The 26189-nt window shown below is 53.6% G+C and overlaps 1 protein-coding gene and 1 long non-coding RNA gene across 5 annotated transcripts in view; one reads left to right on the top strand and one right to left on the bottom strand.

The window, feature by feature from the left end:
• Nucleotides 1-113: 113 nt before the first annotated feature.
• Nucleotides 114-26189, bottom strand: part of SLC8A2 (solute carrier family 8 member A2) — a 28807-nt gene continuing 2731 nt past the window's right edge. The window contains exons 2-11 of one of the 4 annotated variants that reach the window (XM_037005008.2): nucleotides 23980-24670; nucleotides 20889-21026; nucleotides 18949-19613; nucleotides 13586-14008; nucleotides 9223-9326; nucleotides 9056-9073; nucleotides 7579-7703; nucleotides 7186-7285; nucleotides 2935-3213; nucleotides 114-1532 (exon numbers count right to left, since the gene is read on the bottom strand). In XM_037005008.2, coding sequence (XP_036860903.2) covers nucleotides 1156-1532; nucleotides 2935-3213; nucleotides 7186-7285; nucleotides 7579-7703; nucleotides 9056-9073; nucleotides 9223-9326; nucleotides 13586-14008; nucleotides 18949-19613; nucleotides 20889-21026; nucleotides 23980-24654 — 2904 coding nt within the window. In that variant the 5' untranslated portion in view covers nucleotides 24655-24670 and the 3' untranslated portion in view covers nucleotides 114-1155. Of the gene's footprint in view, nucleotides 1533-2934; nucleotides 3214-7185; nucleotides 7286-7578; nucleotides 7704-9055; nucleotides 9074-9222; nucleotides 9327-13585; nucleotides 14009-18948; nucleotides 19629-20888; nucleotides 21027-23979; nucleotides 24671-26189 lie in introns of those variants that run through there. The other 3 variants (XM_037005009.2, XM_037005010.2, XM_037005011.2) reach the window with 3 other exon arrangements.
• Nucleotides 1542-2963, top strand: LOC108398870 (uncharacterized). Its single transcript, XR_001853523.3, has 3 exons — nucleotides 1542-2044; nucleotides 2131-2273; nucleotides 2861-2963. It is a non-coding gene; the product is annotated as an uncharacterized lncRNA (long non-coding RNA).

The following is a 26189-nucleotide window of genomic DNA, read 5'->3' as shown; positions in this document are numbered from 1 at the left end:
CAGGAAACGTCAACAGTAAAAAAACGGGCATGACCTACCTACAGACAGGTAGCCTTCAAAGTTAAAAGTGCCCACCTAGACCCCCTGGCTCCAGGCCAACCCTCCCACCCACCCTGCTCCCCATCCGGCAGAGATGTGGCAGCATTTGCTGGCTTGTAGCAGTGGTCCTCTGGGACCCTCGGTCTCCTCCTCGAGGGTCCTTCCCGGATTGGCTGGCACCGAGGGCAAAATGAGCCTTCTGGATTGTTATGGGAGATCCACTGGAGTCTCTTTGATTCCTGGCCTCCTCCCCAAAGCTGATTCTCATGGCTGGGGAAGTCTGCTGCCCTCTCAAAAGTTCAGTCTGTCGTCCCTTTTCCCTAAGACATGCACCCTCCCGCATCCCCTCCCCAAACACACTATATACACACACAGCCCCCCCTCCCCAAGGTGTGGCTGGGCTCTCAGAGGTAGTGGAGGCGAGTGGGGGCACTGGAATGTGAGAAGTTGCAGGTTCAAAATGTGCCTCCTCCAGCTCTGAAACCCCAAACTCCTCCCCTACCTTCTCCAAGCCTCGAGAATTAGTGTCCTCCCAAGGGCCTGAGTGGAGAAATCAGGGAAGATGTGCCCCCGTTGTGCACGCATCCACCTGCTCCTCTCCCTCCCCCTAGGGCCCAACGCAGCTCCCTGAGGGTCAGGGGCCAGGGCTGAGATCTGTGACTCAGCCTCCTTCAAGGGTCCCCCAGGGAGGGCTGACTTCTGAGGCCCTGGGGCCCAGGTTCACAGCGATGGTGGTGGTAGGGTCCTCTAGAGAAAGAAGGTCTTAAGAGATGGAGCAAGGCTGGGTATCAAGGGGGGAAAACGGCAGACTCTCTAGAGAGCCGCTGGGGGCAGGTTCTCACGGGAAAGGCCTCCAGATGGAAATTTCCCCTGGGGTGTAGACAGTAAGTGACTACCAGTGATGGGATGCAGTTGTGGGTAACTCGGAGGACTGGGGGAAGCTCCCCAGGGGCCGGGAGGAGGCTGTTGGTGGCGACAGAGGGCAGGGAGATCAATTCCCAGCAGAAAGGGAGGCCGAGCCCCAGGGGAGGAGGCCGGGTCTCTGGAGGACAAAGGAGGCGCGGGTCCCGAGCAGGGGCGCCGGCTCCGGCGGGAGGCCGGGTCTCTGGGGAGCGCCTAGAAGCCCCGGATGTGGCAGTACGCCTCCAGGCTCGCGAAGAGGATGTAGAGGAACCAGAGGCCGAGGAAGAGCGCCGTGGTGGCGAGCTTGGGGCCGCGCGGGCCGCCCAGCTCGCCGCCGATGTGCGGCCGGCGCCGGTACAGCAGCACCGCGATGCCCACGAAGGCGAAGACGGTGAAGAGCGTGACGGAGAAGGCCAGCGTGCCGGTGCGCACCTCGAAGGGGCGGCCCTGCACCGCCCAGTACACGGCGGCCACCGACCAGGCCACGCCCAGGCCCAGGAACACGTTCACGGCGTTGGAGCCCGTCACGTTGCCGATGGACGCGTCCGCGCACTGGTCCTGCAGCGCCGCCACCTTGCTGGCGAACGTGTCTGCGTGGGCAGAGACGGGCGGTCACCCACAGGCGACGGCATTCACCTGCGCCTGTCGCCCGTTTTCCATTCCCCCCCATGCCCCACCTCTCACTTCTGCGGCGCTGCGCAGACAGAACGGCCTGGGGCCCCTGACCCCACCCAAGAGGCAGAGTCGGTCGGTGCCAGACCAGCGGCCTGCCTCCCGTGGCGCTTGGCTGCATTCAGTGGGATCCACTACCTGCTTCTATGGCACTCGCTGCCTCTTTCGTGGAGACCTGCTGTCTGCTCTCTGTGGGACCTATCACCTATATTCTATAGGGTCTGCTGCCTGCTTTCTAGGGAGCCCACTGCTTTTCCACGGAGCTCTGCCTACTTTCGGTGGGACTCACTGCCCGACTTCTGTGTCGCCCAGTCTCTGCATTCTATGGAGCCTGCTGCCTACTCACTATGGGACTCACACCCGGCTTCCCATGACCCCACTGCCTGTTCTTCTACGGCCTAGTCATCCCAGTGCCACCCAGCTGGACAGAGTAAGTGTCAGGTTCCACCTACATGCAACCCCTTTTCTGTCAGTTCCCCACTTGGTTCACTCACGCAAGTGGTTTGGTTTCTACAGCCTCCACCCATTTCTGAACATCTGAACATTCACAGTGGTTGCTTCGTACGGGACCCACCATCTGCCTTCTAGGCCTGCAGCGCCACTACCTGACTGGTGAACTTCTGGTGTGGAAAACAGTGGTGTCAGGCTCCCCACACCTGGTAAGGATTTCACTCTTGACCACCTGGTTTCTAAGGGACAGTCCCTCAGGTTTGTTTGGGAAGAGGGGACCACAGCCACTGTTTTTCAATGGGACATGTACTCTAGTCTCTGAAGCCCCATGATCTGATTTCCATGGCACCCCCACCCCTTCTTTGACGTCTGGCTTCTACTCTGCCCCTCATCCTACTTAAACAGAGTCACTGGCCTGGTGTCTGTCATGCCCACCAACCTAGTTCTATGGAATCTTCCATCTGGTTTCTTGGTGTGTGTGTGTGGGGGGGTAATTAACATTTCTATGGACCCACTGAATGGTTTCTATTAAGTCCCCACTGTAGTTCTATGGAACCCCCTCTCCCAACACCCATCTCTTCAATGCCCCGCCACCTTACTACAGAATCCATCATCTGATGTCTACTGTTCCCCATCATCTTAGTTCTATGGGACATTATGCCTAGCTGCTTCTGGGGAGGATTCAATTCACATATTGAATATAGGACCCCAGCCTGGTTTCTTTTAAGCTCCACCGCTGTATTTCTGTGGCATCTTCCACACGGGTCTATATGACTCCACCCCTTCATTTCCACAGGGCCTTTCTCTTAGGCTCCACTGTCTGGCTTCTCTGAGAACCTACTCCGACAAGCAGTCTCCTGGGGGGGTTACCGGGGATGGAGGTGCCCAGGGCCACGAAGACTACGGCGTTGACGGAGTCCTTGAGGCCAACAGTGCAGCCAAAGTGGGAGGCAAGGTCCCCGATGAGGGCAGTGAGCAGGCCGATGACCAGGATGCAGACACCGAAGCAGGCCCAGCCGTGGCAGTACTCAGTTGGGGGTACGCAGGCGAACAGCACCTTCCAGAACACCGTCAGGAAGTGCATGACGTAGTCAAAGCAGGACGGCAGCCGCTCCTCCCGGGACCCGTCCTCCTCCTCCTCCTCGTCCCCTGTGGGCACATGACCCCCCCAGCTGGGGCACACACCCATGCCTTCTTCCTTGCCTACAGAGTTCTCTTTTCACTCAACTTCCAGATAGTGAGTCCAGTAAAATAAATTGATTTCCCAGAATCCCTCGCAGCTGGGAGAATGTATGGGCCCAGGTAAAAATATTCACTTTCCCAGAATCCCTTAAAGCTAGAGGAAGCCATGTGCCCAGCTAAAAATATCAGCTTCCCAGGATCACTTGCTGCTAGAGGTGGCCATATCCCAAGCTAAAAACACTCCTTTCCCCAGAAGCTTTTACAGTTACCAACAGTCATTTCCAAGCCAGAAATACTGACTTCTTCTGATTTTCTGCAGCTAACAATAGAAAGGTGATTGTTTTCTCAGAATCCTTTGCAGATAGAGACAGCCAAATACCCACCTAACATTAGTGATTTTTCCAGAATCCCTTGAAGCTAGCAACAGTCATGTCCTCAGCTAAAAACTCACTTTCCCGGAATCCCTTGCACCAGTGGTAATGTGACCCAGTCTGGCAATGAGACATAAATATTAGAGGGTTTCTGGAAAGTGCTAACTTTCCTGATACTGTGTTATAGATGTTTTCTGAGCTTTCTAAAGGATGTCTCAGTCAACCTTAGAGTTGTTTGTGTCGCCTATTGTGACCAAATTTGACCTGTTTTTGACCTGTAGTGACATGTATAAATGAAATGCACAGATGAAATGTTTTGTCTGCCTTGCCCTAAACTGATAAGCACAAAGCAATAAATGACATGCAGTGAATACATTTGAGTGTGCCAAGCATTAAATCTGGAAAGGCGTTGATAAGAGACACTGTAACCCTTGACCAGTCACTCAGAGCAAGTCAGGGAATAAAAGTCCGGCCACCAAATCATGGAGCCACGTCCCCTGTTTCAACCGAAGGGTTCCTTGTAATGTCAGGGAGCAGAGGACACTGATGGCAGAGAGAGACTGACGGGCTTGGGGATTCAGGATGTATATCCCTTTCCCACTTTTCTGGCTCACTTTAGCCACTTGGCTTGTTAAGAAAAAAAAAATCAATGTTTTAATTTGTAAATGCTTACTTAACTCAGTGGTCTGTGAGTTTCTTGGCTCTACATGCTATATCTCGAAGAATGAGATTTTGTTGTGACTCTAGGTAACATGGGATTAGAAACTAAAACTGGAAACTTGAACACAACAGGCATGCTCCTCCTTTCTGGTTCCCTGCTTCCTCTTTCTTCCTGCCTGGAATATGGACTTGATACCTGGAGCTGCAGCAGCAGTCTTGCAACCAAGAAGGCAAAAGCTGAGAATGGGAAAAAGAAATAAAAGGGCCTCGGTGTTTAATGATACTACGGGGCTGCTACTTACAGATTTTTTTGTTCTGTAAGAAAAATAAACTCTACTGTGCCTAAGCCAGTTGTGGTCAAGTTTTCTGTTGTCTGCTGCTGAACACATCCCTGGCTGACAACACAGTGAGACATGGCCAAGGTCCAAGAGGGAAGGGGCTGCTATCACTGCATCTCTTGGGGCTTCTCCCTGCCTTGTTTCAAATCCTGCATTGGCTGCCTGTACTCCTGGCCTTGGCATTCCAGAATGGGCAGGCACAGGCCTATGCCTACTTCTCCAGCCGTTCCCATCTAGAGGGAGCCTCACTATTGCATCTGTGGTTTTGGTGTCAAGCCCTTGCCACCTCTCTGGTGTCAAGCCCTTGATCCTCTGTGTGATCCAGAATCAGTCTCCTAATCACTCTGAGCCTCTGATGTCAATTTAAGAAGTGGGAGTAAAAACTGGACCTGCCTCAAGAGAGGGCTGTGCTGGCTATGTGAGTCAGGCCATATCAAATGCTGTGTGCCTGGCCCATCTCCAGTGTGACAGCTACTGTTGAGGGCCCCTGCCGGTGCCTGGGGAATTCAAAGATGCTCCAGGTCCAACCTGGCTTCCAGTCGAGGAAGGCAGGTAAAGGAAACACAAAAACACCTCTGAGTGCAAGCTGGATATGATTCATCCCCTAAGGGAGCGAGAGCTGCGCTTTTCCAGCCATGCCCCAAACAGCCATGCGCTCACAGTGCCAGTCAACAGTGCGAAAGGATCAGGTACTGGGTGGGCACCACTACCTAAATAGGCTTATGCAGTAAATGGACTTTGAGGCTGTCAGGTGCTCCACACATTGTCATGATTGCCTGTTGTCTTTACTGCCATGGTTTACTCTCCCTCCAACCCACTCTTTCCTCTGCTCCCATCACCTGCTTTGCACACCCCCCCACCTGACAGCTGCTGGGCCTCTGCGGCCACCACCTAGTACCTGGTTTCACTTTCTTGCTACCCCCTTCTCTTCAGGGCAGCCCAGAAGGAAGCATCCGGCTCCCCACGGGTCTCGGGATAAAGCTTAAGCTTCTCCCTACATCCTGGAGGCCCAAGTGTCCGCCTCCTGCTGGCCTGGCAGCCTTCACTCACTCCGGCCCCATCCTTGTTCTCTTCTTTCTCAAAAAATCTTGAACTCCACCATCTGCCCTCCTTCAAAATGCTCCCAGACCCCCATGCACCAAATGACACCCCAACTCCCTACTGTGGCCCACGAAGACTTGCGTGGTCCGGACCCTGCTTACTCCAGCCCCATCCCATGCCTCTTTTTCACACACAAAACTGGTCACCTTCCCTCAACATACTTCCAGACTCTGCACTTGGTTTTCTCTCTGCCTGGAACACTACTGTCCTCTCTCTCCTCCTGGCTAACTCCTATTCCAACTTGAAGACACAGCTCAGAAGCCTCCTCCTCCAGGAAGCCCTCCCTACCCTTTGGGCTGGGTCAGACACCCTACTGGGGCTCCCACCGCTCCCTGGGGTCCTCTGTCCCAGCCCTGCCCGCTCTGGGTTGTCACTCTCTTGTGGCAGGTCTATCTCCCCCACTAGACTGTGAGGACGAGGCCCAAGCTGCCATTGTTCTCTTTGTCCCCGGCAATGTCCTGCATAGAACTGGTCCAGAGGATCCCTCAGAAAGAAATGTCAAAAGAATATGGCTTCGGAGGGAGACGCCAGCCTGTTTCTCTTAGGCCTCCAATCTTGTGTCTCTGGGCCTGCTGCCCTGTGTTTTTCCGTCCCCAAAGGACGGAAGACTGGTTGATCTCACAACCAGTTTCTTTCCAACTGCAACGCCTTGTGTTTTCAGTTCCCCCCAGCTAGGCCTTCCCTGCAGGAAACGCGATGCTGTGTAAGGGACAGAAGCCCTGAGTTCCATGTTGGCCCTTTCTGGATTCCCTGTGGGACTTCAGGCCATTTCCTTCTGTCTCTCTGGGCCTCAGTTTCCCCCAATCTGGACCACAAATGGCCAATGTTAGTCTCCCTGATTGTCTGTGAATCCGTGTCCCGTGTCTCTGGCCACAGGGGGGCAGTATGGACCTGTCTAAGGCCTAAGGAGGATGGGAACCCACAGGTGGGAGACAGCTGGGTGCCGTGGTGACCGTCTCCACGGCAACAGAGGAGCCTGGGCTCTGTCTGGGGAGGCCATGCCACTTAACCTGATCCCACCCTCCAAAGGCCTGACACCAGGAGAAAGCCGGCGGGGTCCCCCCTCCCTGCACCTCTTCCCCCTGCCCTTGTCTCTGTATCCCTTTCTCTCTGCCGTCTGCGAGCCACCTGCCCCTCTCTCTGACCCTCTGCATGTCACTCACTTCATTCTCTATGTCACTTGCACCCTCTCTGCACCTCTGTCTTTCTCCATGATTCCCCGGGTGTGTCTCCTGTTTGTCATTGCCCCGTCTTTTCCTTGGTCTGTGTCTCTCTGCTTCTTTCTCTTTTTCTTTGTGTCTGTCTCTCCGTGTTTTGTTTTGTTTTCTTCCCTATTTCCTGTTGCTCTCTGTCCTCTCCTTGTCCCTCTTTCCTTCTTTCCATTCACTTTTCTCTCTTTCTGCCTCCCCATCTCTGTCTCTCCGTTCCTCTCTCCTCTCTCTCTCCCTTTCTCCTCCCTCCCCACTTACCTGCGCTCACCGTAATTGCTTCTAAAAACTGTTCCCTCCATGAATGGGTCCCAATCACCAAAGCCAAGTTGGTTTTCTTGATGAGTTTATCCACCGTGTTCTGGGGATGAAAGGTGGGGGAGAGGTCACTGCCCACGATCATCTCAGGGCACCCTGAAGCCCCACGAGAGGAACTGGGGCTGGGGGCCCATACCCCAGGGGTCCTCAATCTTCCACACCCCAGTTCTAATAGCAAGGGGGAAAAAATGGGAGGCGTGTGCTGTCCATGGTGGTGAGGGGCCTGGAGGATGGCCTCGGACCCTTGGCAGCCCCTTCCTTGCGACCCCCTCCTGGGCTCTCCCTAAGGAAATGACTCAGGCAAGACCCCAGGAAGACGAGACCCCAGAAAGTCACCTTAAAGTCATACGACTCCTCAATGATGACCTCCAGCCGGCAGTTTTCCCCGAGAACTGGCTTGCCCATCTCTGCTATCCTCCGAGCCTCCTCCTCCTCGGCTGTCAGCTTCCTGTCTCCATCCCCTGCAGCATGAAGGATGCAAGTTAGACTCTCAGGAGGCCTACGTAATTAGGCCTGCGATGCCTTCATTACCTGTTCCCATAAAGAAACTCTGCTGTCCTCTGGGAAGCCTCTTTGGTGACATCCCCCTAGCCTGCCCCAGCCTCCCATCTGACCACCACTATGCCCTCAATCTGAGACCCAGCTCCTATGGGCTGGTCCATAAAGTTCAGCTGTTGAGCTCTGGGGTTCATACAGTGGGGGCTGTGTGACTTTGGGCAATGCCTTAGCCTCTCTGAGCCTGTGTTCATATCTGTAAAATGGGTAGAATAACAATCCCTACCTCACAGGGAGGCTGTGAAAAAGCTAAAGGAGTTAATTCATGTGAAGTGCTCAGCACAGTGCCTTGCACACAACGAATAGCCAAGAACACTATCATCTTTATTATCATCACCAACATCGTTATCACCATCACCATCCTCCTGGGGGGAGACCTGGGCTCTACATCCAAGCTCTGAAAACACCCTCGAGTATGTCTGAGGAGGTGAGGAAAGAGGGGGATACACCATTTTAGTACAAATTTTGGCCCTGAGCTCATTTATCTCCCCAGAGTGTGCTGACACTTTGCTGCAAGCCTAGCACCAATCCAACCCCAACTCTCAGAAGAGAGCCGGCCTCCAACCAGGAACACTCAGAAGACTCTGCCCAAGCAAGAAACAACTTTTACTGAGTTAAGCTATGGGGATCTGGGGGCCTATTTGTTACAGAAGCTTCTATTATTTACCCTGACTAGTCCAATCTCTAATCTAACCCTGATCCTAACTTCCAACTCTGATTCTGATCTCAACTCCAAAACTACTCCGTCACTATTTCCAAGCCACTGCCCCTGGCCCCAACTCCCACCCCAATCTCTGACCTGATGTTCTAACCACAAATCCCCCAAACTCACCTTACCTTTGACTTAAATCTGACCCCGTTTCTAATCCGATCTCACCACAAACCCAGCAAGCAACCTCCAGCTTAATGCTAACCCTGAGCCAGTCTGAGTCCTGATTCCAAATCCTAATCCCACCCCAGTCCTAATCAACCCCAAACCTGATTCTCTCTGACCCCACCACAAACCCAGAATGGAGTCTATGGCTTAACCATTCTCCCAACCCTAACTATAAACAAAACTTGGTCTTGGCCTCTGAATCCCTCCCTGTAACCCGAAACTCAACGGACCCCGCCAACCCTAAGGCTAGCTCCAACCCTCACCCAGCCCAAATCTACCTTTATCTCTACCTCTAACCTGCCTCAAACCGGACACGACCTCCCCTGAGATCTCCCTCCAGCATCTCCCCTCCGGACAAAGCCCGGTGGTCACCCCACTCACCTTGATTGAGAAGCAGAGCTGGGGAGAGACAGAGACAAAGAGAAAGTGAGATCGCGTCCCTGGGAACTCAGAGCCATGAGCTTGAAGGCAGAGCCCATGACTGGGTCTCTCAGGGTCTCCCTCCCTGGGCCTCGTAGCTCTCCCAGAGCCCCCGCGTCGGTCCTCACCTGAAATGCCTCGCTTCAGCCACTGAGGCTGGCCCAGCTCGATGAAGAAATTATCCTTTTTCTCATATTCCTCATCATCCACTATCTTCACCTGAAGAGTTTTCCTGAGAGGGAGGCAGACCCCAGTTTAAGGCTCCCTCCTCGAAACCACTAACTTGCCCATTAGCCACCCAGCCCCTTGAGCACCCACTCCATCCCAGGCCCTGCATCCTCATTAATCTTTACAACCACCCTCAAAGGGAGGCTCTCTAATCATCTCCATTTGACAGAAACAAGCCCAGAAACAGCTGAGGAAGCTGAAGTTTATTAGAGAGCAACCTGAGGAATCCTGCTAAAATCTAAGTTAGATCAGGTCCTTCCTATTCACATGGCTCCCATCTCATTGGGAATAATAGCCTAGGTCCTCAGAATGGCCCACAATCTGGCCCTTGTTCCCTTTCTGACCTCCCAGCCCTCTCCCCTTTGCTCACTCCAGCTATACTGGCCTCCCCACTGTTCCTGGAACCAGGCCTGCTCATGCCTCAGGGCCTTTGCACTGGCTGTTTCTTCTACTTAGAACACTCTTCTCCTTCTGTTCCTCCAGTTCTCTTTTCACACTTCTCCTTCTTCTCAGTGAGGCCCACTCCCACCACCTTCATGAATAACAAAATCCACCCCAGCATGCCTGTCCCCCTTACCCTGCTCTATGTCTTCTCTGTTCTATATCACCTTCTAACACACCATCTAATGTGTTCGCGTATCATTTACCATTTGCCTCCTCTAATTGTAAGTCCCACCAGGGCAGTGGTCGTTGTTCATTTATGTTCTCTGCTGTACTCCCAGCGCACAGAACAATGCCTGGATTAGAGTAGCCCTCCATAAACATGCGCTAACTTGAATCCTTCAGCCCAGGAGACCTTCCCGGGTTTTCTGCCCTCTGTCCTGACCCCATTTGGAGGGTTAACTGAGAACTAAGTGATTTTCTCAGCATCCCCATGCTATGGAACCAGAGGGTGGCAGGGGACGCACCGCCAGAAGTTATCTGTCCCTCTGGCACACACCTACCCCCTTGATTACAAAGACCGGCAACCCCAGCAAGTCCACAGCTCTGCCATTAGCAGCATTTTCAGCTGTAGGAACCACAAGACCTGGCCCCAGAACCCCAAAGCGCAAACACCCAGCCTACACAGTCAGCCAGCAGAGGAAGCACAGCCAGTCACACCGCCCACACCCACACACAATCACACCCCGCCGCCATTCTCTATGCGGTGGCAAAATCCCAGGGACCAGATGCCTGTTAGCGCAACACCCCCTCCACAGCCGTGGCACCACCAGCCTGCAGACCCCCACTGTGGTACCATGCACTCACTCCTTTCTTCTACCTTGTTCTTTCTGACTCCTAGTGTCTGTTTACTCCCTGCAATGGTCTCTTTCTGCATTTTGGTCTCTCATTCTTCTTCTGTCTCTCTGGCCATGTCATCCTCTCTGTGTGTCTGTCTCTCCATCTGTTTCTGTCTCTGACCCTCCTGTCCCAGTCTCTCTCCATCTCCCAGCCTTTCTTTATCTGTCCTTCTCTCCCCACCTTGGTCTCTCAATGTCCACAGAATGGAATGGCCAGAGCCAACACAATCCATCCGAAAGGGTCTCAGTCATACCGTCACTCCAAGAACCCGTCTCAATACCCTCATGCACAGGACACAGCAACACCCACGCAAAGACGTACACACACACAGGACAGTCATGTGAGGGCACGTGCCCACCTCCACCCTCATCCCCTCCCAGTCTCAGAATATTTTAAACTTCCCGTGGGCGGAAAGAAATGGCGCCCCCACCTCAGGAGTGGGGCGGGAGCTGTCCGCGGTGCTGAAACACCGAGCGGCGAGGAGTGAGGTTGCCTGAGACACCCCTCACACGCCCTGACACACGCAGACAGCTGCTGACACGGTGACATGCTGACAAGGCGATGTACACACAGCTCCGACGCTCACCCCCTCACAGACAGGCCGTGCTCCACGCACATGCAGTGACTGACACACACGGTGACAGGCGGGCCAACTGGCACCCTGACAGGCACGCCCTGAGGGGACCCAGGAGGAGAAGAAACCCAACCGATAGGGAACAGCCAGGGGTACTTGAGCCAGACAAGGGCAGGACTTCCTGAGGTCAAGGGAAGACTCTTCCTCCCCAGCTGGACGTTCTGTCACCTCCTGTTTCCTGGGGAGTCCACCCTCTCTCCTGCCCTGCCCCCCGATCTCAGACCCTGTCTCTTTCTCACCCCGTCTCTCGTCCTCTCTCAGTGACCCAAACTCTCTTCTCTCACTAGCATCGGGAGGAGGATTCCTTCCCCGAGTCCCACTGTGTTTCTCTCAGTGCTGAGCTTGTCTCTCTTTCTGTCTCCCCTCCGTCTCTCCTCCTCTGGTCCCCCTGATCTCAGCCTCTCAGTCTCTCCCTCTCTCGGAGTATCAGTCTCTGTTTCCTTCTCCTTTTGTACCTTTCTCTTAAGTTTCTTTCTCTCTCTCTCATGTTCTCTGCCTCTCTTTTCCGTGTTTCTCTGTTATTATCTCTGCCTCTCTTTTTCTCTAGGCCTCCCTGTCTCTGGGTGCCTGTTTGTTCCCCCCTTCCTGCATTCTCTCCCGCCATCCCCTCTCTGGGCGTCTCTCCTCCATCTCTGTGTTGATCCTGCCCGGGGCCACCCCTCCAGCCGGGCTGCTTCCAAGCACCTCTAATTAGCGCCTGCCAGTCAGAGGACGGATGTGTTTCCCTAAACGCTAATTAGCCTCCTGTTCTCTGTCTCCTGGAGCCACAGCTGGAAGCTTGGGCGGGGGCGGGGGCGAGGGACAGGGGGTGTCCCAGCCTGGGGAAGCCGTGTGGGGGAAGAGAGGGCCTGTGGGGTCGCAGCAGCAGGAGGGAAGTGGGTTAGACTACAGGAAGGACCAGAACAAGCAGAAAGACCACTCTCCCTATCCCCCCCTGCCTCTGCTGTGAGAGATGCCAACTGGGATAGTGCCCTCAGTCCCCAGCCCAAGCACTCAACCCAAGCCAGACAGGGAGATGGAAAGATATGGAAAAGCCGTGTCCGAACCACAACCAGGTTAGATAGCTAGATACTGGGACAGAGATGTAGAGACCAAAACAAGAGACCCAGAGGGAGACTAGCAGGAAGCGCGACCCAGAGACGCGATGGGAGAGATGGACACAGGGAGAGCAGAGGGGAGCGGAGCGGAGGCCGAGCACAGTGGCTGGGAGGGGAGAGGGAGGGGGCGCCTGGGGGGAGGAGTGTGGGCGGCGGAGGCTGGAGACAGACGGGCGCGCGGGGGCGACAGGGAGCGGGCCTGAGGGCCTCGCGGGCCGCATCCCAGGCAGGCGGTGGAGGATGTGAGGCTGCAAGCGCACATGGGGGAGACTGGGGACACTGGCGCTGTGCAAGGCGCTGGTCGTGTGACTGGGCGTGAGGACAGCCCTGACTGTTTTAGCGTGCGTGTCCGGGCTGTGTGTTTGCGCCAGCGTGCGTGTTGGTTGTCACTGTGTGTCTACATGCCTGTACGTTCGTATGTATGCCTGAGTTTTTGGTCCACCTCCATAGATCCCTCACCCCACTTTCCCAAACCCCAGCCCTCCAGTTTCCCCGGTGTCACCCCAGGACCTGCCCCCAGCTTCCCAGGCCCCCAAATTCCTACTCAGTCTTTTCCCAAAGCCTCGCCCACATTCCCCTACGGTGTGCCATTTCCCTAGGTCTTCCTCCTACCCACAAGCTCCACCCCTTTTCGCAGACCCCGCCCAAACAACTTAGGCCCCGCCCTCTATCGCAGTTCTGGTCAATTTCTATATGTCCCTACCCCCACCTGTAGCCTTAAGCCTTGCCCCTTCCCCATTCTTCAGACTCGCACCCCATTTCCACAGAGACCGTCTCACCTCGACAGGACCCTTCTCTCCTCCCCTCAGGGCTCCTCTCCTCAGACTACACTCTCTCCACCCTCTGCCAATTACTGTCTTCACCCTCCGCTCCCAGGCCTTTATCTGGTCCCCTCTCTTCTTCGCCGGGCCCTTCCTCTCCCGGTGCCGCCCTCCTCTCCCCAGAGCAGCCTTGCTCCAGGCCCCTTCCACGCCCGTCCCCCCATCACCTTGTCTCCTCCCTACTCTTCCCTGCTCCTCCCCCTCTCGAGGCCTGGCCCACCTCCCAGCCCTTCATTTCACAGGCAAGGTCCCACCCAAGCCCCGCCCACCAAGTGAGCACGCCCCAAAGATTCCAGTGCCCCGCCCACCGGGCAGCGCCGCCCACGCCCATCGCGCGCGTCAAGCTACAATCCGGGTAGAGTCTCCCAGGCCTGGGACCCGCCCTTCCCGCCGGTCCAGCCGCGTTTCCCCTGCGGCGGGCAGCGCTCACGTGGTCTCGTCGTCGCCAAACTCCAGCTCGCCGCAGGCGTCCTCGTAGTGCACGCCGCCGCCGCGCGCCGTGCCGTCCACCGTGCGGTAGGGGAGGCGCACGGTGCCGCGCGCGCCCGAGCTGCGCACGACGCGCACGTCCACGGTGCCCATGCACTCGCTCACGTGCAGCAGGCGGTCCTGGAAGGAGAAGATGCCCGCGTGGTCGTCGTCCAGGATGGTGACGGTGGCCAGCAGCGGTGCCACCAGCCGCCCCTTGGGCCGCCCGCCGCCATCGGGCTCGAACATGCCCTGTGCATCGCCCACACGTAGGTTCAGCAGCCGCACGAAGAAGTGCTCGTCTTCCTCGAAGATGTCGTCGTCGATGATGCCGATGCGCAGCTCCTTCTGTGTCTCGCCCGGCTTGAACACCAGCGTGCCCTCGCTACGGCACAGGAGGAGGGAAAGAGAGGGTTGAAGGTCGGTCAACGGCTGTGGAGTGGCGGGGGGGGAGAGGGGATCAGAGCCGGCTTCCTGGAGGAGGCAGCGGCGCCATGGTAGGACTCAAACGTGAGGGTGGGCAGGTATTAAACAAGTAATACTGAAAGTGAATCAGGGTGGGCTTCTGGAAGGGAGGGGACGCAGAAGGGGTGCAAGACAGCTGGTGCCTCCAGCGAACCCATGTGGAATAGGAGAGCCAGCATAAAACAGACAACAGTGAAGGTGATATAAGACAGGCTTCCTTGGGGAGGCTTTAGTGGGCAAGAGTGCTCCAGGCAGAGGGAACAGCACATGCAAAGTCCCAGAGTGGAGAGGAGCATGCATTTCAGACCTTAATGTGCACACAAAGCCCCTGGGGGATTCTGTTAAAATAGCAGATTATGGTTCATTAGCTCTGGATTTCAAGACTGTATTTCTAACTCTGTTCCATGGGATGTGGATGGTCCTGGTACATGGACCACACTTGTAGCAGGAATGCAGGGCCCGAACTGACCTTGTCACGCTTCTGATAAACACCCTTCTTTGCTCCCAGGTACTCACAAGGGAAAGTCCACACGCCTAAAATCTGCATCATTCATTCATTCAACAAACACTCCCTGAGCACCAACTCTGTGCTCTGTGCCCAGCAGTGCTGAGAATACAGCAGGAAACAGGCCCTGTCTTCATGGGGCTCACAGCTCCAAGGAACAGCCATACCACAGCGACAGTTATGCATTTGATTACTTAATTACAGTCCATTCATTCAACAAATAATTTACTGAATACCTGCTGTGTACCACACGCACTGTTCTTACTGTTGGAAATAGTAGCAAAACCAGACAGATCACAGAAAAATCCCTGCCCTTGTGGAACTTCTGTTCTAGTGCAGGAGATGAATAATAAACAGATAATATAATGTCAGGTGGTGATGGTGCTGTGGAGAAAAATAGAGGAAAAAGGAGAGAGCAAGGAGAGGGTGCTGTGTTAAGGTGTCAGGGAAAGCTTTCCTGAGGATGGGACAATTGAGCAGAGACCTAAAGGAGGGAGCCACGTGGAGGGTATCTGGAGAAGAGTATTCCTGGTAAAGGGAACAGCCAGTGCAAATGTCCTGAGGCAAGAATAGGTTGACGTGTTTGTGGAACAGTGAGGAGGTCAGTATCGTTGCAGCAGAGAGAGCAAGGGAGAGAGCGTGGGAGATGATGTCACAGAGGGAACAAGGGCAGGTGTCAAGGGCCCTGGTGGGCCACAGTGAGACAGGAACCATGGGAAACCAATGAGCAGAGGACGGACGTGAGGTGACTTAGGTTTAAAAGAGCATCCGTTATGTGAGTCTCTGAAGCACACACACCCAAGATGCTCTATAATGGGGCAGGGGTGAGAATGAGGCAGTGACATTAGACAAGTCGGGGTGAAACTTTGAAGCGACGGAGTGAGTGGGCTCCTCCTGGCACAGCTGTAGACATCAAAATGGCTCTGGATGTTAGTACGTCTTGGGAATCTATGATTTCCCTTCCCAATCCCTCCCTCCATGGAGCTTGGCACTGTTTCTGAAACAGGTGTGACTGATAAGTGTTCACTATCATTACTATGATCACTTTTATAAGAAAGGGGTCCTGGGCTCCAGTTCTCCGAGAGAAGTTCCTCTGTGGGAGGGGCAGAGGGACCCCAAGGTTCTGGCAAAGAGGCAGACTAGTGACAGGACTTGACGTGGAGGGATAAGGGGCATCCTGTTGCTGGAGCCCTCAGGGTGGGAAACGCTGTCCATGGTGGTAAGGCACCCAGACGGGTGGGCTGACCTGTTCCAGGCCAGGCTTGACCACCATGCTGTATGATCTCCAGCAGTTAACATTCTGCAGCCCCCTGAGCTTTGCCCCTACAGTTCCCTCATCTGTAAAATGGAGCTAATAACAGTGTCTACTTCATGACACGTTAGGAAGATTGAGTTAATACAGGAGAAGCACTTGAATCAAGTTAACTAGTGACAGTTGTATATTACTAGCATCTTAAAATCCTCATGTTATGGAGTGTTAGACATGTAAACTTAAGGGGCAGAAGAATGTGAAGATTTTAGCACCATCTTTATCAAATGATTCAGCTGGACAAGTGGGGGGTCATGCACCTTCTGGTATGAATGTACCAAGAAGGGCACAGCATCACTTCCATGGAGTCCTGCTAATGGTGCATCACCTGAATCTAATCATGTGGAAACTAGACAGACCCAAATGGAGCATTGTTGTAGTAACTGGCCTATCATCAAAAGCTTTGGGGTTACAGAAGTCATGGAAAGGCTGAGGGATTGCTTCAGACTGAAGAAGGCTAAAGAGACATGACAACCAAATGTAAGGCATGGCTCTGGATTGGAGGGAAGTGAGGAAGGGAGAGAGAATTTAGCCATAAAGGAGGATGCGCTGCAGGGACACCTGGGGATATGCAAACATGCGCCGTGCATTGGGTAACAGTACTGATTCAGCATTACATTTCCCAAGCGTGATGACTGCACTGTGATTATGTAGGAGAATGCCATTATTCTTAGCAGATGCACACTTGAGTATTTATGGGTGAGTGGCCATGCTGTCTGCTACTCACTCTCATGCCGTGCCACAATGATTAATCGTACTATATGTTAAGTAGGGCAAGTGCAAACAGGACAAAGGATGAAGAATTGATGAATCTGAGTGAAGATTTGCCAAATTGTTTTTGCAGCCCTCTGTAGGTATGAAATTTTTCGAGATGAAAAGTTGGGGAGGAAAAGAACAAGGGGGTTTTTAGAAACCAGGTATCAGAATCCCAGAAGGCTAGATTTATAGGGCTCGTGTTCTAACACAATAAAGAAGATCTGAGAAAATGAAAATCCTAGGTCTGTCAAATCAGAGACTGCTTGGGGTATGAATTAGAATACCAAAATGTGGGAATCCTGGCATGTTAGAACTGTAGGCCCTTAGTATATTACGATTATAGGGGCTTATATTTCAGAATCTTGGAACAGTTGTGCTGTTTGGGGTGGGGGCCTCAGAAATCATGTTTAATTTGGAGAGACAGGTCCACAGGACACCCTAGCCCATTTGATACCTGTCAGCAAATTAGAAAAAGGCTTCCCTTCTTCAGGACAGTTTATTTCCATGAATCAGGAAATTGTCATAATAGACATACAGATCTACAATGTCCACTGTGACTAGAGCTTCCTTAGATGTGGTGCTCTTATGCAGTGCACGACCTCAACAACTGTATATGACAACCCTGCCTGTCCAGTCTGAGGCAGGAACTGTCCAAGGAACAGGGCACAGGGTAAAGCTTCAGGGCTTTGATGGGGCCAATACAGACCAGGGGTGTGGGTAAGAACACAATGGTGAAGAAATTGAATGACAGCAAGTCCCAAGATGGTGAATGCCTTTTGCTCAATCAAAGGAGGTTGGGAGATGTGGGACAGTGGGAACAGGATGGGAGGACAATGTCATGGGTGGCTGAAGGGGTCCTATGCTACAGGATGACAGAACAAAGATCCATGAATGGTGGTGCCCTACTCAGGAGAAGGTGGGGGTGGGGCAGACAAAGGGTCCTGGACTGACTGAGCTGGAGGGAACCTTCAAATGTCCAAAGCAGCAGAAAGACAGGAAGATGTGATGGGGCGGAGAGGGGGCCTGGGCTCCTGAGGCACAGTGATGGAACTGAAGCTCTGTGGACCAGAGCCCTCAGCTCCAGCAAGAGAATAGTTAAAGGGATGAGCGACCGACTGCTGTGTGATGGCAGAACCAAAGATCTGTGAACAGTTCAGCCCCAGCTTTACCCTAGGGAGAGGAGGAAAAGGTGGGTGTGGCCGACTACTTAGGTGGAGCCCCGTCAAAAGCTCAGCCACCAACTCTGAGCTTTGTCATAGCTCTTACCACCCCTTGACATACGCAGTGTATTCTTCCTAATGGCCTGTCTTTCCCATGAGAATGTCACCTCCATTTGGGCAGGGACTTTGTGTATCTCATTCACCGCTAGTTTCCATTGCCCGGATCCATTTCTGGCACATCATAGAAACATGATAAATGTTATTACTATAAGAAACTCTGGGAGACTTGCACAGTGGTTAGCAAAATATACTGTAGAGCTATAATTCTTGAAAGAGTGTGGTATGGACAGAAGCACTACAATAGATAAAGAACATTGTGGGCTACATGAGGACAGAGAAGTTATCTTATTCACTGTTCCATGTTGAACCCCCCCTACCATCCCCCCCACCAAAAGCATCTGGCACATAGTAGGTGCTCAGTAGGAATTGCTGACTGAGGGAGGGTCACAGGTCTGCACAAAGTACTGCAGAGGGACTGGGATAGGAGACACCAGAGTGCCAAGGGTGGTTGCTGTGTGGTGGGACCGAAGACCTGGGGACAAGTTGGGCACCATCTCTCTCTTTTCATCCCACTTAACTTTCCCCTGTGGCACTTACCATCACCTGACACTTTTATATGTGTAACAGCTTATAACTATGGCAATTTGAGGGCAGGGACCTTAGCTGTCTTGTTCACCAGGTGTACCCCTTGCATATAATAGGTGCTCGGTAAACATTCTTACTGTATAATGATATGTGCCTGTGGAGGTTCTTGCACCACCAGGTAATAATACTTATAATGGAGCTATGACAATCAACACAAGAACCCACAGATAGATAATGAACATGGGAGGGGCAGCCTGTGGACAGTTTGTCCAGCAGTGTGCGCCAGACGCCTAGAGCAATGTCTGGTACAAAGTGGGCTCCTGAGAGCGACAGAGGGAGTGGGTGAATGAATGCTGCAGGTCTGTCCACAGCCAGGTAAAGATGCGCGGGCCCGAGGCGGCCAGAAGACCCCGCTGCGAAATGGTGGAGCCTACGCCCTGCGAACGGCCAACCCTCCGTGCCGGGCCACCCCAGGCGGGCCCTACCTGTACTCGTAGTCGGAGCCGGCCTTGGCGGAGCCGTCCTCGGTGCGGTAGTCCACGTAGAACGTGCTGTTGCCCTCGCCGCCTTGGCAGGTGACGGAGAGCAGCACGGAGCCGCAGTTCTCCAGGCAGTGGTAGAGGCTGGGCTCGAAGAAGATGCGGCTGGCGCCGTCGTCCTCGTCGTCGCCGGGGCCGTCGGCCGGGGCCGCCCTGCGCGAGGCGTCCACCGCGTGTCGCCGCAGCACGTTGCCCGCGCCGGTCATCAGCCGTGTGGCCTGGATGCGGTAGAAGGCGCGGCTCTTCTGCTGGTGCAGCAGCGCGTAGTAGTTGGCGATGCCCACCAGCTGCTCCAGGTCCTTGTCCGGGTGCTTCTGCTTGAGGTCCTTGAGGATCTGGATGACCTCGCGACGGCTGGCGTCCAGCTCGCGGGCCTCGGCGGGGCCCGGGCCCAGGCCGACCATTTCGCCCGGCACCTCGGCGCCCACAAACGTGCCGTCCAGCTCGATGCTCTTTGGGGGGTCGCCCTCCGCGCCGATGATGATGCCGCTGCGCGGGTCCGTGCGGTAGCGCTTGTACACGTACTTGTAGAAGAGCAGCCGCTTGTCGGCCATCCAGGCGAACACCACGCACACCGGGAAGAAGACGAGGGTGAGCAGCGCTTCCCACACCTGCGGGCGGCCGCGCTGGTCAGGGCCAGGCCCGCCGCGTCAACAGGGGGCGCGATCGCCCCGGCCCGGCGCGGGCCCGGGGCCCCCCGCGCGCCGCCCCTTCTCCGTCCGCCTCCGCCCCTCTCGGCTTCGCCCTTGGGTTGGGTTATCCCTGCCTCTCCATCTCTCTTTCTCAACCTCCTCTCTCTGTCTCTGTTCGTCTCTGCTTCTCCCCATTTCTGCCTCCTTCTCCCAATTCCGCCTCTGTCTTGTCTTCTTTCCCCTGTATCCCATTTCTCCCTGTCTCCTTTCCCCCGTCTCTCTGGCTCTCATCTCTCTTCGTCTCAGCCTCTGCCCCTCTCTCTATCTAGGTCGCTGTTGTCTTTATTTGCCTCATTCCATGTCAACTGGTTTTTTCTCTCTCCTTTTGGTCGCCTCTATCTCCCTGTCTCCACGACCTTTTATATCTTTTGTAGATACCCATCTCCTTGTGAGAGTCTCCACAGCCCCTACCCCCCACCATGTCTGTCTTCTGTCTCCTGGTCTCCTCTTTCGTCCATCCATCCACCTTTCACACGTGAGAACCACGCCCAGCTGCCCAAATGCCAGGCCTCCAGACATCCTCAGCCACCACTAAGCAACAGAGGGGTCCCCACCCTGCGGTGCCCGCCCCTGTCAAAGGGCAGAGCCTGTGTCTCTTCCTGCCCCTCTTTCCCTCTGTTCTTTTTTCTCCCCGCTCCCATTTCTCCTCTTCACCAAACCCTACCCATTGTCCAGGGTCCGCTCTCTCCTCACCTCCTCCCCAAACTCCCTCCATTCCCCACCACCAGTGAATACAGGCTTGCCACAATCTCCTTCCTTAGAATTTGTTTGGCCCTTAGGGACGGGACTGTCACTCTAAAGGAGGCCCAAGTTTGGCTCTTCTCGAAGCTTCATGAAATGAGTTCCCCTGTTTACCTGCTCCCTTGCCACAAAGACAAGCCAATGCTAAGTTCAGATCCTAGATCTAGAGGAGGGCTACCTGGCCCAGCCCCTTGTCTGTAAAACGGGGACATCCCCAAGAATGAATGAGCTTATGCATCCTAGCACTTTGCATTGCTGGTTCCTGATACATAGGAAATACTCAAAACGTGAAGTGAACATCACCATTATTGTTAGCAGTAGTGCCATCATCTTGGGCTTATTGAGGTCTGGACTCAGTTAGCCCATGGCCGGGCTCAGGCCTGGGCACATACAGGAAATATCCAACACTAGACAGTTTGCCTTGAAAACATTCACATAAAGAGTAAAAGTTACCTTTTTCATTAAAGGCAAGGAAGAACAGATTCGAGAGTATTTACAATCAGATGGCTCCAGAGTATCTCTGCAATAAGCCAGGTAGGGAAAATACCAGGTTTTAAGGTCCAATGGCCACATTCCTTGTTGCTGTGTTTTCTGATGGCTCAGAGAGAAGACAGGACAGGGAAATAGTAAAAGCACACAAAGCCACCAGGCGGGTTGTGAAATGAAGCCGAATTTTCCACACAAACTAAAACAAACTGTTGCTTGTGTTCTGGCCACTATGTATATTGCAAGGGATTCTCTCTCAATCAGAAGACAATCTCAAATTTGTAAGATTTGCTTTCCTCCCTACAGGTAAATAAATGGTGATTCTAGTAAATTCATGTCTTCCTTCTAGGGCACCCACTGCAAACAGGCAATGGCCTTGACCACTCTAGAAGGCAGTGGGTGACCTTCAGGTCTCAGTGGCCAGGTATGCCCCCAAGAGGCAGTATCACAAATCTAGGAGTGTTTATGGATTGCCACCATAACTGGGAAGGCGGTTATGGTCCCACCTTGGTGACATACAGAGACTCACAGGAGAGTCCCACCCAAGGCAGAATCGTCCCATATCCTGCCTGATTTCAATACCTCCCTTTGGACATTCACATACGTGAAAACCATTCTTATAATAATTGAAGTCTAGAACTCAGCTGTTTTATGTATATATGAAGTATTTTCCTGTATGGCTGAATATGCACTGAACACGATCATGTTTAATCTCATGACTATCTGCTCCTCTGCTCAGCTCCTTGAATGGGAGGGCCTCTCATCTTTTTCTGTCTCTTAAACCCAAACTTCACCATAAGTAGGTGCCAGCATCAGACTTCCTGGTCATGACTTTTAAGGTAGTCACGCCGAAGCATTTACACGTGCAAGTGCAGATGTTCGAATAGTGATTACTTTCTTTTATATCATGGTTTGGGCATTACACTGACTTGGGAAGCCGACAGCATCGGCAAGTTCCTTAGTGGGAAGAACAGCTCGCACCTGCTCTGTTCCAGGATGGCTGTTCTAGGCCTTTTCACATATAGCAACTTACTTGATCCTCACGCAGCCCTATGATGGCACCTGGGATGAGAGGTGGGGAAACTGAGGCACAGATCCAGCAAGGAACTTGCCCAAGGCCATACAGCTAGGAAGCAGTAGAGGTGGGATTTGAATCCAGGCCTCTGGCTCCAGGGTCCACATATCAAACTCAAGAGGCTAGAAGACCTCTCTCCTATTATTTAAGAATTCCACATCAGCGAGTAATGGGGATCCGCCAAAATATGTTAGAAAAAGGGAGCATTGGGTATGAAGGGTCAAGAACTAATGGCCTAGTCCCACCCCTTCCATGGTTCATATGTGAAAACTGAGGCCCAGAGAGGGTACAGGCTTCACCTGAGGTCACACAGCACTCCTGGAGAAAATCCAGAGCCGGACTGATCTCACTGCCCCAGGTCACCGCATCTAGGAAGAACTGGCATCCTCTTTAGCACATGTCAGTTCTTTCAGTTATTTCATGAGAATTTCCCATAATTCCAGCCTCCATGTTACTCCCGAAGGGATCTTCCGCGGCTGCTTCCCTGCCCAGAGCTGGGGTGTTGTACACCCTCTGTTCCCTTTGTCTGAGTCAGCACCTTCTCAGGGGGACACCTCTCCTCCACCCCCATTGCTGCCCCACCTCTTCCCCATGGTGTCTAAAATGCCTTTCACAGTTTTGGTGTAAATCCTCATTAAAGACCATTTTAGAAACCTAAGCCAGGATACCATCTTTTTAATAGCGCCTGAGAAGTGGGTGCTGCATTATTCTGTACTTTTTGTCGTGGCCGCCTGGGAACTGCATTTCAGTCCTGAGGCAGTGGCAGCGGCAGTCTCTCTCCCTCTCACATCCCCGTCTGCTGGTGCCACCATCTCCCTCTGTTCGCCATGGTTTGTGATCCCTCACCTCTGCCTCTCTATCATCTGCAAAGAATTTTTATACCTCTGACTTCAGATCCTTCCTGGAAAGAAATTGTAACTATCAAAACCTGACAGATATGCATAAATAGATTATACACATGTGTGACGGAATCCTGGGAAGCCTCAAATAAATTATGCATGTGTATGAACGAATTAAGCCAGGCCCATAAATAAATTATATAAATGTACGTGGTAGTTGTGGGGCTGTGGGAAATAAATTAGGCAAATGTTTTAAAGGAAGACAAAGCCATGTGCAGATTAAGACACTGGACAAATAGGAGGCAAATGATTATGTGAATGTGGGTGTAAATTATGCCACTGTGGGTTTAAATTTTGTTTCACTGTTGGAATAAATTAGGCAAAACGATCTTTGCAGTGGACTGGGCTTGTACGTATGTTGGTTGGATGTGAATATAAGTTACAGTGAAATGGCATAAACTGTCCTAACATCAGAAATCAGTTAGGAATAATGAATGAATTATGCAAACCACGATTGCGTATCTAGCAAATAGAGATCTAGATTATGCAGAGATGAGCACGTATTTATGCAAACCCATGGATAAATTATGCAAATTGCACCAAATTACCCAAATCAGTGAGCACTGTCAGAAAACACAAGGCTGGATTATGCAACTATAGCATGAATTATACAGATGGGGGATGTCTTACTGCAAAAGCCGGAATAAATTATGCAAAAGGCAGGGTGCATAGGAAAACATAAACATATCTGGCAAATACCTGGCTAGACTGAACTGCAGGATGCATTACACAGATCACAGGGACTGTGTTGGTGCATATGGCACCCTTGTGAGAGCTAATGGGCTCTGTCTTGATAGGTAAATTGCAAAATGGCACTCCCCCTGTGGGCAGGTGAGCCCTTTTTAGGGCCTGCAGAGCCATCCAGAAATGGCTCAGGAGCATCCTCTGGCCTCCAGCCCCAACTTGCCCCCTCCAGCCCAGTATCCCAGAACAATGGGTGACCTGCACCACCACACCTGGTAGCCTTCTCAGATGTGAGCATGCATTTCTGCAAATACACAAATCGATTCTGCAAGCCCAGGGAACCACCCCTCTGGATTTTGTAGATATACATGCACCCAGGTGTCCCTGGGACCTTGCTCACCTGGACCACACCCGGGGAAAAGACAGCAAGGATGAGATAAAGCCATACGTAGGCAAAGATACTCCAAGAGGCAGTGACGAAGAAGACTCTTAGGTGCTTGATCTTGCGGCTCTCGCCAGCCGGGATGACGTAGATGCACACGGCGATGACCACAAACATGTTGAAGGCGGCGCTGCCCACGATAGTGCCCGGGCCCAGCTCGCCCGCCTGGAAGTTGTGGCCGCAGACCTCGATGACAGACAGCAGGATCTCAGGCGCCGAGGAGCCCAGGGCCATGAGCGTGAGGTTGGACACGGTCTCATTCCAGATGCGGACGGTGCCCACACTGGTCTCGCCATTGGCCTTGGTGATGGTGATCTCCTTCTCCTTCGACGTGATGACCTCAATGGATGCCATGAAGCGGTCGGCGATGATGGACACGCCCAGGAACATGTAGACCATGGCCACGAAGTACACCACGGCGCGGGCTGCCTTGTCACCCAGTGAGGGATCGTTGGGCTCCCAGACGGGCAGCAGAACCCCCGGCTGGCAGCGATTGGAGCCCTGGCAGCCCCCTGTGCTGGTATCACTGTCATTGGTCGGGGGAGGTGGCAGGGAGGGGGTCGGAGTGGCTGCCCCTGAGCACGGGGGAGTCCCCAGGAGGAGCACGAACCCTACCAAGGCCAGGGGAGCCATGGAGGGTGGTGGGGTCCTGTGGGGGTGGGGAGGAGGAAGTCTGGGTGAGGGGAGCAGTCCCCTCTCTGTCAATGGGAGTCAAGGCTTGTTGGGGGTGGGGAAGAAACCAAGGACTAAGAGAGGGAGGATGCACACTGAGGGAGGCACAGAGAGACAGGGACACAGAGATGCAGAGACCAGGAGAGAACGACACACAGAGAGAAAAACAGAAGGACCCTCATGCTGGTGGGGGTGTCAGCTGGTCCAGCCACTGCCGCTGATAATCATGCATCCTAGGAGCCAGCATTCCACTCCCAGGTATGAACCCGAGAGAGAGGTCACATAGCCATCCAAAAACACACACCAGAAAGTTCATAGCAGGTTTACTTCTAACAGCTCCCATCTCGAAAGAGCCCAGATGCCTAACAGTGCAGTAGCCATACAACGGAATAGTACACAGCACTCAAAAGGAGTGGGCCAGCCACACACCAGCACCACAGGTGAATCTCACAGATGCACAGTGGGCGCATGATGCCAGGCCCAGAGAGCACAGGCTGAATGACTTAGGGGGCAAGGCCAGGGGCCTTAAATTCATTAGGTGACTCTTATGGTTCCAACGTGGCCCTCAGTGGGCTCCTTCTTGGGGATTTGGTTAGTGGCAGGTGCTGGGGTGTCTGTCTGTCTCAGGCAGAGCTGGGGGGGGTCTTCCCTGCAATGGTGGCAGGTATGCCTTTCCAGTATCCCCAGGTCTCTGTGAGGAGCACAGTTCCTTAGCAGCTGTGACATACAAGTCCCTGTGTTGGAATTTTTGCCCCAGGGGTGGGCGTGGGGGTCTCTACTGTTTCAGTACGTAGCTTCCAGCCTCTGGTCCTGGGTTTGAGTGGCTATTTCCGTGTCTTACTCAGAGCACCAAAATCCTCTCCCTGGCTCAGTCCTGCACCCGCCTGGCCCCTCCTTCCCTCTCTGGGCTCATCCCCATGCCCTCCCCCTGCCTTCCCAGCCCCCACTCACCACCTCCTCGCTGTTCCTCACACACACAAGTCGCTGCGTCGGGGTTTTTCACCTGTTGCTCCCTCTTCTTGGGACACTCTTCCCCCCACAGCCACCCACTCTCCTCCTTCAGGTCTCACTCCGAGGCCACCCTCCCTGACCCACCACTCTATTCAAGATGACACCATCCACTGTGGCCCCCAGCCACTTCACAGATGAGAGCACCCGGGCTCAGGAAGGTTCGGTAGTCGCCCTCGGTTTCTCCCAGGGGTCCCCACTGCCAGCGCCTCTGCCCCACCCTTGTGCTGCCACAGTGACCCAGTAGCCTATGAAAGAGGGACTGAGAGAGGCAGGGAGTGGGCCTCCCAGCCGCACCCTCCCTGAGCACTCTTGGCCACCAGCTTATTCTCCCTTAACTCCCATTTCTGTCCATAAAGTGCTTCTCAGAGTCTAACCCGCAGCCGTGCCCTCACACACCCACGTCCTCAGGGTTGGGAGCTGGCTCCTCCCGGGGAGGGAGGCAGAATGTTGGCAGAACTTTTCCCCAAGAAGGAGTGTGTGAGTGT

The sequence above is a fragment of the Manis javanica genome, chromosome 17 (genome assembly GCF_040802235.1).
Source record: "Manis javanica isolate MJ-LG chromosome 17, MJ_LKY, whole genome shotgun sequence".
NCBI classification, from domain to species: Eukaryota; Metazoa; Chordata; class Mammalia; order Pholidota; family Manidae; genus Manis; species Manis javanica.
This window is presented reverse-complemented; position numbering and strand designations above follow the sequence as displayed.